At 42.3% G+C, this 15,454-nt stretch overlaps 1 protein-coding gene across 35 annotated transcripts in view; it reads right to left on the bottom strand.

Moving 5' to 3' along the window:
- MED12L (mediator complex subunit 12L) overlaps positions 1 to 15,454 on the bottom strand; it is a 354,400-nt gene that overhangs the window by 320,396 nt on the left and 18,550 nt on the right. For all 35 annotated transcript variants that reach the window (XR_014824163.1, XR_014824164.1, XR_014824168.1 and 32 more), the window contains one exon: positions 4,685 to 4,789. Coding sequence is in view for 26 of the 35 variants with exons in the window: in XM_084990033.1 (XP_084846159.1) it covers positions 4,685 to 4,789 (105 nt within the window). In the remaining 9 variants the exon portion in view is untranslated. The remainder of the gene's footprint in view (positions 1 to 4,684; positions 4,790 to 15,454) is intronic.

The raw sequence follows: 15,454 nt of genomic DNA, 5'->3' as shown, positions 1-15,454 counted from the left end.
AGTCATAACAGTGACAACACTGGATCCTTAACCCACTGAGCCACAAGGGAACTCCCAATGTTTCTGTGATTTTTTTTTTTTTTTTTTTAGGCCATACCTGTGGTCCTAAAAAGTTTCCAGACTGAGAGTCGAATCAGAGTTGCAGCTGCTAGCCACAGCCACAGCTACACCAGATCCGAGCCACATTTGCAACCCATGCCACAGCTTGCATCAATGCCAGATCCTTAACCCACTGAATGAGGCCAGGGATCAAACCCACATCCTCACAGAGACTAAGTCAGGTTCTTAACCTACTGAGCCACACCAAGAACTCCAATTTTGGGTGGTGGCCCAGGGGGCATGCTGGAGGAAGGTAGAAGTTCCCAGGCCAGGAATCGAATCCACATCACAGCAGTGACCCAAACTGTTGCAGTGACCACGCCAGATCCTTAACCCGCTGAGCCACACAAGAACCCAATGCTTCTGTGATTTTAATCGGCATGGTCAAACTGCTCTCCATTAAGGTTTATACCAGTTTGCACTCCCTCAGACAAGGTTTGAGAAATGTTTAAATTAAAACTTGTTTCCGTTCATCCAAACCAAATATTTGGTAAGAAAATTTTTTTAAAAGTTTAGGGGCTACACTATAGTTCATGTATATCATATTTACTTAGATCAAATTCCCCTCAGAAGGTGTGAATCCTTGAGTTAATCTCATGGGGGCGGGAGGGAGGGATGTGTGAGAGCATCAGAAGTGGTACCAGGGGCTATTTCCATTTATTCTGTTATTTAAATTGATAAAAAAACTTAAGAGAACTGAGACCGATTTTGGTAGTTCCTGTCAAGAGACATAAAACATTCATACTTTCTCTTACAAGCTGAATTTTGCATCCCCAAAATTCAGATATTGAAGCTCTAACTCCCAATGTGACTATTTGGAGACAGAACCTTTACGAGGTAATTAAGGTTAAATGAGGTCATAAGGGTGGGGCCTAATCCAGTACAACTAGTGTCATAAATAAGACACTCTAAGAAGAACTCCAGAAGTACTTGCACACAGAGGAAAGCTCATGTGAGGTCACAGTGAGAGAGCAATGGCTTGCACGTCAAAGAGAGAGGCCTCAGGAGAAACCAGACCTGCTGACACCTTGATGTGGACTTCCAGCCTCCAGAACCCTGAGAAAATAAACTGTCTCGGAAAACCACATTTCTGTTGTTAAAGCCATTCAGTTTGGGGTATTCTGTCATAGAAGCCCTAGTAGACTAATTAATGTGAGTTCTAACCAAGTAATATGCCACTAGGAATTTATCCTGAAGAACAAAAGCTATGTGTTCAAATACAACTATGGCCTCTTTATAAATAACTAGAAGAAATTGGCAATAAGCTAATTGCTATATAGTAGCAGTTTCACTCTATTACAGCACATAAATGATGTAGGGTTATCTATCCATTAATTACCTTTAATATAATACTTCAGACTCGAGAAAAAGTACATACAAAATGATGTTACTTTTTTAAGTATACAAGGAAGATTTAAAGTTTTAGAGATCAATGGTGGTAATGTTTGCACAACAATGTGAACATACTTAATGCCAAAGAACTAAAGAAGTTTGAATGGTAAATTTTATGTTATGCATATTTTACCATAATTTTTTAAAAAGTAGACCACAAATTACAACACATACATAATTGTAGTTGTGAAATTTAAAAGAAGGTATTATGATTGGAAAAAGACACTAAAAACACTGTAGGTGGTCAATAGGACAAGCTGTAGAAAATGCTGTTTTCTTTCACGTCACTTAGCTAATGTTTCAGTTGATAGTTTAGCAAATTGTCAATTACATGTATTGTGTAGATATGTGTGCACAAAAAAAGAGATCTGAAGTGCTACACAAACTTTTAACAATGGTTATATCTGGGGAAGAAAAAAATAAGTATAGAAACTTATACATATGTCTGATTTCTTTTTATCTGTATGCATGATTTTTACCTTTTACAGTAAGTAAAAGTATTTTAATATTCAAATTCTGTAACTCAAAAAGGATGAAAAAAACAAGGCTTAAGAGAATACAAACAGAAAGAGCTAATTTCATCAATTTCTAATTGTTAATATAACCACACAGAAAAAAACTTAATTCAAGAAACTTTTCCACACAACACTCTGACCGCTCTGACTACAAACTCTATTTTTTTTCTTTTTCTGGTTTTTTTAGGGCGGCACCTGCGGCATATCAAAGTTCCAGGGCTATAAGTCAAATCAGAGCTGCAAATGCTGGCAGCAGATCCAAGCAGTGTCTGTGTTCCACGCCACAGCTTGTGGCAACGCCAGATCCTTAACCCAGTGAGTGAGGGCCAGTTATGGAACCCGCATCCTCAACCCACATCCTCATGAATACTAGTCAGGTTCTTAATCCACTGAGCCACAACGAGAACTCCTCTGATTACATATTCTTAATGAAAGTTAGTTGAAAGACAAAAAGTATGGTAGAATAGGAGCTCAGTGGTTAGCGAATCCAACTAGGAACCATGAGGTAAGCGAATCCAACTAGGAACTATGAGGTTGCGGGTCCGTTCCCTGGCCTTGCTCAGTGGGTTAAGGATCTGGGGTTGGCAGTGAGCTGTGGTATAGGTTGCAGACGCAGCTTGGATCCCGCGTTGCTGTGGCTCTGGCGGAGGCCAGTGGCTACAGCTCCAATTTGACCTCTAGCCTGGGAACTTCCATATGCCATGGGAGTGGCCCAAGAAATGGCAAAAAGACACCCCCCCCCACAAAAAAAAGAAAGTATGGTAGAATAATTGTAAATTTTATATAGTAATTGTGTTGATGGGATAGCACTGGTATAGTTTATTCTGGAACTTTTTATGTATATTTTAATTTAGAGCAAAGGAACAAATATGTTGATATTGTTGGGATTCAGGGTTCTTGCTTTTTTTTTACTTTCTGTTTTGTTTGTTTTTTAACGGCCACACCTGTGGCATATGGACATTCCTGGGCTAGGAGTAGAATCAAAGCTGCAGCTGCTGGCCTACACCACAGGCATAGCAACACCAGATCTGAGCCACATCTGTGACCTACGCCACAGCTTTGATCCTTAAACCACTGGGCGAGGCCAGGGATCACACCCACGTCCTCACTGAGACTATGTCAGGTTCTTAACCCACTGAGCCACTACGGGAACTCCCAGGGTTCTTTCTGGCCTTGAGAGAAAGGAGATAGAATGGTGGAAAAGGAAAAAGTAAGAGAAAAACCCTGTGGTATTAAGTTAGAACGGATGGATGGAAGGAAGGAAGAAAGAAAAGAAAGAAGATAAAACAGAAAAGAAACTTAAATATGTCTCCCCTCTCTGTCCACTGAAAGGGCCTAGAAGTTATAAGACATGAGTAGCCGTGAGCAAGCAAGGCAGCCAGATCTGGATTGGGCAGGAAAAGAACAAGATGGCCCCGGACTATGTCATTGTATCAAAAGTGAGGACATGCTCAAAGAACAGTGAGGACGTCAAAAAGACCCAAGAACCAGGAATTCCCATCGTGGCAAAGTGGAAACGAATCTGACTAGTATCCATGAGGATGTGGGTTCGATCCCTAGCCTCCCTCAGTGGGTTAAAGATCTGGTGTTACTATGGCTGTGGTGTAGGCCAGCAGCTACAGTTCCAATTCAACTCCAGACTGGGAACCACCATGTGCCTTGGGTGCAGCCCCCCCTCCAAAAAAAGAGACCCAAGAACCAGGTTAAAGTTGCCCCCACTGGCAAAATGTGAGACAATGTGATGATAAATAAATAAATAAGTGAAGATAATACAACAGTTCAGGAGCTCAAAGTAACACTTAAAGGTAGGGTGTCCTTTCCAAAAAATGCTAACTTGGAGTTCCCTGGAGGCACAGGGTTAAGCATCCAGCATTTGTTACTGCTATGGCAAGGGTTTGCTCCCTGGCCTGGGAACTTTCACATGCCATGGGTATGGACAAAAAAACAATTTCTTTTTAAATGCCTTGTAATAAATGTGTGAGGAATAATAACTGCAAAACTAGTGTTTTGCAAAAAAGACACACGCACAGGAAAAAAAAAAAACTAGTGTTTTGCACCCCCCGGCAAAATAAATCACTTGGCAGAAATTACCAATTGATGCTAAAATCATAGGATAAGATTTTATTAGAGAACAGGACATTCTGGTCTCAAAGTATCACCCCATAGAGATTAGTGCACAGAAAAGATTGCTATCTTTGCAATGTAAAGAGATGGTAGTCACCACCCAGGCAGTCAAACTTGGAATAACCAATAATCGGGCAAACTAACACTGCATGTTTCCTGATAAGCAATATAATTTTCTTACCAAAAATATTTAACCTCAGTCCTGTCGTGAGGAAACAATCAAACAAATCTATAGTATAGGACTAGACTCTAAGACCAATAATTGGACTGGACTCTTATAAAATGGCAGTTATGAGGGTGCCTCTCCCCCCAAAAACAACGACAATGAAAACAAAATGAGGGAATCTGCACTAAGTTAAAATAGGCTAAAGAATCATGCCAGTCAAAAGCAGTGCAGGATCCTTAACTGGACCCTGGGGCAGGATAGCAGAAAGGCTCTTTGGGGGAATTTTGCATATGGATTGCAGTTTAAATAACACTAATTTATCAACATTAGCTACCAAGGGTCTCACATACAGATACTTTCAGAAGTTTTAGGAAACCATTAGCATTACCTTTGATGGGTTAATTACAATATTTCTGGCCGAGCCATGTTCATCTCCAGTAAAGGCTGGCTGATTGTTGAAGCCTTGCTTTACATTCACAGCAGTAAGTTCATCCTGTTGGAGAAAAGGTACTGATTAGTCAGAAGGATGTAAAAGCTCCAACTGAAGCCAGCGTCCTGCAGCCTGAGGAATGACAAGCTTTGCTCTACTCTAGAAAAGAACTATTGAATGCTCACCAAGGAAAGCAGAAATAGAGGTTTAAAAAGCAATATACAAATGTGGAGAGAGAGAAAAAGCAAATGTGGCAAACTGTTAACTCTTACCTGTAGGTGAAAACCTTTACTAATAAACTGGGGGGAGGGGGGGGAACAAAAAAAGCAAAAAGCAAACAAAAAATCAGCAACCCCCCTCAGAAAATCATAGAATTTGTAAACTAGAACTGTTTCTAAAGATCCCACAGCTTGACACCCCCTTTTGTGCCAGCCCTGTACACATCTCTAGTTTATGCTCAAGAGAACTGGATCACTCAATTTACCCAAGACCCCACAGCAAGTCATGGTCAGAAATGAAGAAGGGTTCCTGGACACAAGCCTTGTGATAACCACACACCACGGCCTGCAACTGAAAGGAAGCTTAGAACTTGTCAAGTTCTTTTACATATCTTGGCTCACTTCATCTTTACCAATTCTGAGGCAGATGCCTGTTTCCAGATGAGAAGAGTGAGGGTCACGAAGCTAGTAGAGTAACTGGGCAAAGCCAGCACTGAAATACCATCTTTTCAATCCTGGGCTAGAAAGAGAAATTTCCATGACACTAGGCACCAGAGTATAAATGCCACATGAAAATGTGGTCTAAAAATACATAGCCACAATTCTTATCCTCCTTAAAAAGACCTCCTAGTGGATAGATATAGGAAAACTCTCCTTACCAAGGTCACGTCACATCAAAAATAGCCCAAGGCATTAAAAAAAAAAAAAAAAAAAGACCTTGCCCTGCCCAGATCATTGAGTTATAGAACTAAGTCAGAGTTCCCAAGATACAGACTTAAAAGAATAAAAGGAAAAGGTTTGAGTAAATGAAACTACCTTCTGCTCCCTGCACTTCAGGTTGAGCAATGGTCTTAGCGACAGCCGGGATAGTGGTAGCCATAGCACAAGAATAAGAATATACACTTATTCCTCACAAGTAATATGCTCTAAATGTAAAATGAATAAGAAAAATTTAAAAATCAACTGATCAAATCACAGCTATGATTAGGCAAGAAGCCTTTGGTCAAAATCATTAATGACAGAGAGCACCTGAAAGGGTAGCTTGGCTGAGAACTGGGGTCTCCTGGAGTCTGGCCAGGTAACTTTACTTAATTGTGTCCTCTCTCTTGGAGTTCCCATCATGGCTCAGAGGAAACAAATATGACTAGCATCCAGGAGAACGCAGGTTCCATCCCTGGCCTCGCTCGGTGGGTTAAGGATCTGGCATTGCCGTGAGCTGTGGTATAGGCGAGGAGCTACAGCTGCGATTCGACCCCTAGCCTGGGAACTTCCATATGCTTCGGGTGTAGCCCTAAAAAGACCCCCCAAAAAAAAAAAAAAAAAAAAGTCGTGTGCTCTCCCCATACCTCAAGAGCCACTGTTTTTCAGTGGGCTTTCAAAAGACCCCACTACAGGAAACTCAGCTCTTCGGTAATCAAGTCTCCTCCCAGCACGGAAGGTCACAGGAATCATGATCTGCACAGAAAATGAGCTGCATGCACATATCAGAAGACATCTCAAACTGCTCCCGAATTTTCAAATTAATTATTGGGAAATCTAGGGCAAAACTACATAATGCATATTTTAAGTCAGAAAGGTGTCAATCAGTGGAAATAAAGCAAGCGTGCTAAGGAAACTTTTGTAGTCTCAGGGTCTAAGAAGGCGAACACATGGGGTCATGAGGGGAATGGGACAAGAAAATTGAATTTTTATCTCTGCTTTACCATCAGAGTAATATAAGAAACATTAATTGAGTAATAGCATATGTTTTTACTAAAAATACACCTTGGCTTAATCAAGAGGAAATGTGTGAAACTTTCAGGCCTGTTAGTTCCACTTAGTGCTGGCTTCACTCTTTATTCTAAGCTAACGGCAGTTCAGCTAGCCACTTGTTATAACTCACTGCTAGCCACTGGCCTGGACAGACACACGCTCCCCCCCCAAACACACACACTCTCTCTCTCTCTCTCTGTCTCTCTCTCTCCCTCTGTCTCTCTCTCTGTCTCTCCCCCAAGGAAAATGACATGGACCCACAGTTACATGTCTGTCAGCCATATCAGATTTTCCTCAAACTAGGATCCACACAGGTACGGCTAGGAGCCTTGACTTCTCAAAACTTTCCAATCTTATACTACAAGTTTCACGAAAATTCATCTGGAATCAGGCCACTTCTCACCACCACCGATTGCCCTCCCTGGGTCAAGGCCACCATCGTCCCCTGCTTGGACACTGCACTGACTCTTCTCTGGTCTCCTCCTGGCTTCTACCTTTGCCCTCTGAGGGCCACATTCAACACAGCAGCCACAAGGAGCTTTGTAAAACCTGAGTGAATCATGTCATTCTTCAAAACCCAAGGTAACTCCTCGTCGGAGAAGACAAGCAGTGGCCCTAGGATGTCCTCCAGGTCCCTGAGTGATCTGGCCCCTGACACTTTTCTGACTTCATCCCTGACCACACTCCCCTTGGTTCACTCCCCCCTGGCCTTCTGCGTCTCCCTCCCCTCAGCTCCTCAGGAGAGCCAGCTGGACAGTCTTCAGCTTCAGGGCCCTTGCCCTGTCTGTCCCTCTGCCTGAATTGCCCTTTCTCCCAGTTTCCACATGGCCAACTCCCTGACCACCTTAAGGCCTTGCTCAAATTTCATGTTCTCAATGAGAAATCTGATGACCCTATTCGAAATTGGAACTGCTCACTCCGTTCCCTTCACCCTCGCATTCCTATCTTCCAATAATACATAGCACTTATCACCTAAAACCCCATGTAATTTACTTAAAATGTGTCCTGTCTCTCCTAGAAGGTAATGTCTGTGAGAAAAGAGGTCTTCACTTTGTTCACAGATGCATGCCAAGAACATGGAGCAGTGGCTGGAACAAAGCACACAGAGGTATTCAATAAATATTTTTTAAAGAATAAATAAGTGACTGGCAACCTGGTTGGAACAATTAACATAATAAGCATACTCTGAATCACTGCCCCAGGACTTTGGGGTCCCTAATTCTGTTTGGGTTTACGACTAGAATCACTTCACTCTCAGAGCTATGGCTTGCTTGCACCCCATCAAGCTCAAGGCACCCCTAAAAGCAAATCTTTTTAAATGCCCTTTTTCCAAGTCTGAAATGAAGTTCATAGACCATAACTCACCATGATTTTTTTTAAATCAATATAATCCCCTCACTCTAAAATTTCTTTTAAATCAAAGTAAATTATAACAATATACGTACTTGAAAAGAAACCCCTCAGGCATACACCACTGGACTGCCATTACTCACAAACTGTGGTTCATGAGCCAGCAGTGCCAGCATCATCTGGGAGCTTATTAGAAGCCACAGAACCTCAGTCCCTCCCCCAATCACAATCTGCAACTTAACAAATTCTACACATCAACCTTTGAGAAGTGCGGCCCTAGGAGTTATGAAGAAATTGGTAAATGTTTGTTCCAATACCTAGAATTAGCATAATGCAGTCACTGCAAAATGCAGACTGATACAGGCATGCTATATTGCCATTTCAAATTACCGGGCACAGCATGGCGTGAACTTTCTGAATGGTAAAAACTCTTGGGAAAAGTATCAAACTAACAAAATAAAATCGTCCCCCATATATTAAAACACAATAACTATATTCCTCAGGGACTCAGTGTATATTAAATGTGTATTAAAATAACGCCAAAAAAAAAAAAAATACTTGAGATCTTTAATGAGTTAGGTTCCTACCCAGGATGGAGAGAAAATGACATTGAAGGTTTGGTGGTACATTTGCCTGTCCAGTGGGACGCAGGACAATTCTTCACTGAGCCCTGCTGTCTACTACTGAAGTCATCTACACACCTGAACCTGACCACTAAATACCAGTGGTGCCCCAATCACAGTGACAGCCAACGCCTGCCCCCAGGGTCCCTCAACACTCCCCTGAAAACCAAAGTTTACTGAGAGGGGCTGCTTTTACCTTTTAAAGCCCTGCTTCTGGAAAGGGGATTTCAGGCTGAAGAAACACTGAGCTTCGCACTGTCAGGACCCTGCTCCTGCTGTATCCCCATGACAATGGGTCCAACTCCAGCTACTCCAGGGCCCTTATGGCTTGCAGCTGAGGTTATAGATAGAGGCCATGGTGACCCCAGTGTCAGGATGACTACGTCACACAATGCACACAAGAGGGACAAGAGGGCCCAGGCTCTGCAATCAGACTGTCGGAACTTGAATCTCTGGCTCCATTTTAAGAGCGACTCAAAGCAAATTCTGAAACTATTCCTGGGCCTCAGTTTCCTCATCTGTGAAACAGAGATAATCATGGTTTCTACTATTATCTCCATATCCCAGTTGATGAAATAAAAGAGCAGAGGTTAATTAACGTATTCAAGGTCAAACGGCGGTAAAGAACTCCAAAGAAACCAAATTCCTAACCCCAACGCTCTATGAACATGGCCAGCAATTAGCATTACTACTATTGTTTGTGTCCTATTTCTGGTTCAGGAAAGTGAGAACCTGGAGCTCCTATAAGCACTCAGAAATACAATAGGTCTGCTTCAGAAATTGAAAAGACCTTGGTCTTGAGCCCTGGTTCTCAAACTTTCACATGCATCAGAATCTCCTGAAGGGTTTGTTAAAACACAGCCCCAGGGAACCCTTCCCTAGAGTTTCCACTTCAGTAGGAGGGGGTGGTGCCCAAGAATTTGAATTTCTAACAACCTTCCAGATTGGTGATGCTGATCCAGGGACCACACTTTGAGAACCACTGATTTGGAGTATGTAGCTTTCTAGAAAACCAGGGCTTCTATGCCCATCCACTCACTGGAGGAAACTGGATGCTCCATTTTAGCTCAGGAACAGGAGATCCTAAGAAGAAAAGCCTGGTCATAATTTTCTGCCACACCCCTTACCGCTACTCCACAGGCACAAATATAAAGCTACATGCATGCACACAAACAAGGAAGAAAACAAGTCATTAGGTTTCTCTTTAACCCCTTCAACTTCTCATAAGCCCATGAATAAAAAACACCAGGGCCACAGGTGTTTTTTATTCAGAAAAGCACAGAGCTAAAGTAGAAGCCTGAAAGGCACTTCTGCTCAAGTTTACTCGTACAAAACTTTAGGTCGGCCTCCAAGAGATACTAAGTGGAAAGGGAGTAAAAACCAGAGGGTCACAACCAAAACATGCACCCTGATGGTTTTTCTCATGAAGTTTCTGAAAACAGCAGAAGTCAATGGCCAGAATCCAAACAATGAGTTGAGTGAGATTCAAATTCCAGTATTTACTACTGTTGTTTAGATAGTGTCTTTCAAACTTCAGTAATGCACCAACAGGTCCCTTTTAAAAGAAAAACATTTTCTCTAACCCCAGGACCTGTGAAGAACCCAATTTGGGGACATGAGGTAGGACATGGGTATTTAATGGCATTAGGCAGCAATAAGAGATTCAGAGCAAGATGTAACGTGTTACATGAACTCAAACTACAAACTTGTGTGACACTTTGCACTGAAGGCCTTTTGCCACATCTAATCAAGCAAAAAATAGAAAGGAGAGGTCCAGATTTTAAAACAGCATGCCTCTTAAATCCCCAAGCCAGGGGACACAGATTGCTTCCTCTTTCACTAGCCTTGAATCTTTTCAAAGACTTTTCTAAATAAATGAGGAAAACCATCAAAATCATTACAGAGATTTAAATGTGTTTTGCAACACCTAGTAAACAATTCTTATAAGAAATAGAACCATCAGTTGCTACTTCACCTATTCACAAAGATGAGACAAACCCCCAAATCTTGGGGACACACCCAATCATTAATCAGGTTCTTAGTGCCAAACCTTTTCCAGTAAAAGAACTCCTCATTGAAGGCTGAAGATTTTCCCATTGCACAATGTGGGGAATAAAAGAAAAGTGCCAACCATGAACTTGGAGAGTTTTAAATGTTTTTGTTTATCACTAACAGCTTACAGGGCAAAACACTATACATGCATGAAGCCTAATATCAGCTCAGCCAAGAGATGGTGCTAGCTGAGAATGTGAATTCATGGTCTAGCCTGGTGGCCTGGGGCAGCGGTACAACAGGCCAGGCTGCATTTGGATCCCAACTGGTTTAAAACAGAATTCATCCCAAAGTAACCTCAATACAGAGAAAAGAGGACTCTCCTACCTCTTGTCATTGGCTTCAACTAACATAATAAGCCTTAGAGCAATTTTAGGGAGACAGGTACACAGAGACAAACAGAAACAAAAGCCTAGAAACTGGCCTGTGTTCATACAGAAGGCCAGTGCTCACCCTGGATTTTCGTATTTTATACCAATACAAAAATCAGACCTTCCATACTTTGGGTGAACTCCAAATGCTTCCATAAATCTTGCACATTTACCCTGAACTTCAGAAAATGATGTTATGTTTTGGATCACTTTCAAAGCCATCTTTTAATTTCAATAAAGTGTTTCATCAGGAAAGTGAAAACATTTTGATGCTAGCTTGGAAAGTGGTTAAACTCTCTCTCACTCAAAGTTGGGTGGGGGGAGTCAGTTTAGCACAATTTTCACTGACCATCTCATAAGCAGATAATACACACACACAAGTGCACACATGCATGTACACACACACTTAATCTCCAGACCTCTCAGCTACCGCAGAGAACACATGCAGAAGTACCCTATATCCTCACTCACCTACTTGCTAAATCTAATGAACTAACTCAGTAACTATCAACGGACTGGACAGAAACATTCTCCAGGGATGACGGTGCCACAGATGAAGAAAAGGGTCCCTCTACGCACTAGCCCGATAGGCTGTGTTAGATAGGTTCTTACCCCAAACAAAACTTCTAAAAACAGCCTCATACTATTTTCCTAGGCTTGTCCACCCCTCTGCCAGAAGAATACTGAGACCCCTGAGGATGTCTGTAAATCCCTTTTGAGAAGTAAGGTTCTGATAACACCCATCATGGATCTATCCAAGAGTCTTTAGGCAAGACAGACTTAGCAGACACAAAAGACCTCATACTTCATCATTAACCAGTTCTATCCAAACTTCTCACAGCTAGTTCTTCCTTTAAAAGAAGACAGCCATCTCTCTAAACTGCAGCCACTGTCACCACAGGCCCGGGCCACTGTTCCTCACACACCTCCCCTCCTCTGTTCCAGCCAATCTTCGTCTAAGCCCAGTCTGACCACTGGCCCCTGATGGATCTTCCTGAAACAGCTTCTTTTCTGCATTTCCCTATTCAAAAGGCTCAGGGGCTTCCCCCTCATCCCCAAGGAGATAAAGAATAGAAGCATCTAGCACAACAGTCTACAGATCCTCAATAACATCTGTGGGCCTTCTGCACACCTAACTCCAGCCTTGAATCAAAACACACTTACCTAGGATGGGTATTAAATGCTCTGTCTCACTTCCACTCTAAGCGTTAGAATCATGGAGATCTGAGTTTGAAAGCCAAGCCCTGACCTATGATAGGGAACAAGGTAACTGACCTCTCTGCACCTCAGTTTCTTTACTGAAATGAGAGGAGAATAACTCACATGGCTGAGGTTACATAAGGTAAAATGTACAGAGTTTATGGCACAGTGCCTGGCCCCATATTAGGGCTCTATAAATGATTGCTACTGATATTAAAAAAAAAAAAATAGAGCTTTTTTCAAATTTTTATATTTTAACTTTCATTCAATCTACCTATTATATTCCTTCCCACATACACTGTCTTTTCAACCTCTAAGCCTTGCATAATGCCATTTCCATCCCCTGGAGTACATCGTAATATCTTTTGCCTTCTTCAAACCACAACTCAGGGCTACCCTTCATTTAATGAACTAGTAACTAAGTATACAGCACTGTGCTGAGTACTGGGAATTCCATAGTGAGCAAGTCAAAAGTGTGATAAATGCCCCAAGAAGAAGTACTATCTGCTCAGAATGCACATGATAGGGGCTTAACCTAATTTGAAAAGTCAGGAAAAAATTCCCAGAAGAAGTAGCCTTTAAGCTGAGCTCTGAGTCCCAAATAGGAGTTAACTATAAATCAAGAGAAGCATCCTGAAAACAACAAGGTTGATATTTTGCATGAAGTGATACAATATTAACTCTACCAAGACTGAAAAATTAGAGATGTAACTAACTCCTAGGAAGGAAGGAAGGGAGAAAATGAAGAGGTAAACTAAGATATCAGTAGGTAAATTTAAATTGCTTTTAATGTAGCTTAATAAAAACAGAAAATGGTAAATAAATCCAACCATATCAATAATTACATTAAATGCTAATTAAATGTTAATGGGCTAAGATTCCAATTAAAAGACAGGAATTGTCAGGCAGAGCCTCCTTGCCTGCCTGCTTGCATCCCTCACAAGTGTCCTATCTTAATAAATCTATTTCTTGCCTATCCAAATAAAAAAAGACAGGAATTGTCAGGATAAAGAAGCAAACCCAGCTATACGCTGTACTTTTTTTTTTTTTTTTGTCCTTACCTGCGGCATATGGAAGTTCCCAGGCTAAGGGTCCAATCGGAGCTGCAGCTGCCTACCTACACCTCAGCAACACCAGATCCGAGCCGCATCTGTGACCTACACCACAGCTTATGGCAATGCCAGATCCTTAAATCATTGAGCGAGGCCAGGGATTGAAACTCATGGACACTAGTCGGGTTCATTTCAGCTGAGCCACAACAGGAACTCCCCTGCTGTACTTTTGATATATTAAATATATTAAGACAGATAAGGTGACAGTAAATGGATGGAAAGAGATATATACCATGCAAAGGATGAACATAAGAGGGCTGCAGTGGCTATATTAATATTGGATAAAGTAAACTTCAAGATAAAGAGCACTATCAAAGATAAAGAGGGGTATTTCATAATGATGAAAGGGTCAATTCATCAAGAAGACATAACAACAACATGGGCACATATGTGCCCAATAAGCAAAGAGATAGGAAGGGCCTGTGTAAGGGCTGTGGACCTGGGAAAATGAAAGCAAGAGTGAGACACAGGTGCAAGATCAGACTGAGCAGTGGGTGGGGACAGAATACAGAGGGTCTCGTGGACCAAATGAAGGACCTCTGCCTTTGCAAGAACAGTAGAGGGTTTTATGCAGTGGGGCATGATCTAAATTTAATAAATCCACAGTGTGGACACTGGATTGAGAAATCAGACCAAAGAGGAGGCCCAGGGGCAAGAGGATTAGGACCAATGAGAGGCTCTCTTAAGAGATGAGGCATCAGATGATGGTAGGTAGGACCAAGACAGTAGTGACAGTGATAGAAGGACAGAAGGGGAAGCATGGAGAGATATTTAGGGAGGCCACTCACTAGGGCTTTTGGTGACGTGCTCGATGGAATGACAAGGAGTGAGGCTATCAGGGATGTCCTCCGGGTTTGGGATGGAAATGCTATACATTTGGGTTGTGATGATCGTTGTACAACAATAAATGCAATAAAATTCATTGAGTGGAGAAAAAAAAAAAAAAGAATGTCCCCCAGATTTCTGGGATAGCAAGATCACTTAAGATAGGGTACAGTAGTGTTGGGGGTATTTTAGAGGAAAGAGAAGCAGATCACAGGTTCAGTTTTAAATGTAAACACCCTGAGTGAGAGGTGTCTTGGTGGGATGGTGAGGGCAGAAGCCCAAAAGGCAGGGGCAGAGGAAGAAGTGGGAGGTGAAAGAGACAGTGAGCATATAAGATGCTTTGGGGGAAGGCTTGGAGAACAAGGTGGAGAGAAATGCGAAAATGGGGTCAAAGGGAAGAGGGAGACCTAACATGTGAAAGCCAAGTGCATGTTTTAATGGCACAGAAGAAATTCAGTGAAGGAAGGAATTTAGGTAACAGGTGGTAAGGGAGATGGTGGATGGCTTGAAGATGCAGAGAAAACAGGAGGGGACCCAGAGGGCAAAGTCTAGTACCAGACCCAACCAGAGACATGTGGAGGAGGGTCTACAGATGGACCCTGCAGGCACTGAATTGTGCACCCCAAAAAGATAGGTCAAAGTCCTAACCTCTACATCTGTGGCCTTCTTTATTGGAAATACGGTCCATCAGATATAACCAAGTTAAGGTCATGCTGAACTAGTGTCCATATAAGAGAAAAGACACAGAGGGGAAGATGGAGGCGGAGATTGGAGTTATGTTGCCATAACCCAGGAAAGCCCGTGGCTACCAGAAACTGGAGGAGGAAAGGAGGGCGTCTGGATGTGGCCTTAATTCCAGAACTGTGGGAAAATACCTTTTCATTGTTTTAAGCCATCCAAGGTATGGTATTTTGTTTAGGCACCCCTGGGAAAGTAAAGCATACATGGAGGCGGGAAGGGAGGAGCTCTGCTCTTTCCTGCATGGCAAGACCACCCTCCAAAATCAGGATCCAGGCCATCTGGCAGCAGCAAGAGAACCATCACTGCACAGTCTACAGTGGCAGAGAAAAGCAGCATCACCTGGCTCTGTATAAGGGGACACCCAGCCCTCTGCATCATAGCAGTAGGGGCTGATTTCTGTTCGGATCTCTTCTAATTGATTAGGTCACTTAATAGATGTTTGAAAAGTTTAGAAAGAAAAGGCAGGGGGAGAGGCGGGGGAGTG

The sequence above is a fragment of the Sus scrofa genome, chromosome 13 (genome assembly GCF_054392235.1).
Source record: "Sus scrofa isolate SSC_HxYL_T2T_F1_AM1 chromosome 13, Sscrofa_HxYL_maternal_Yorkshire_Landrace_v2.0, whole genome shotgun sequence".
Lineage (NCBI taxonomy): Eukaryota > Metazoa > Chordata > Mammalia > Artiodactyla > Suidae > Sus > Sus scrofa.
The sequence above is the reverse complement of the archived record's forward strand: the minus strand, read 5'-3'. Positions and strand labels throughout refer to the sequence as shown.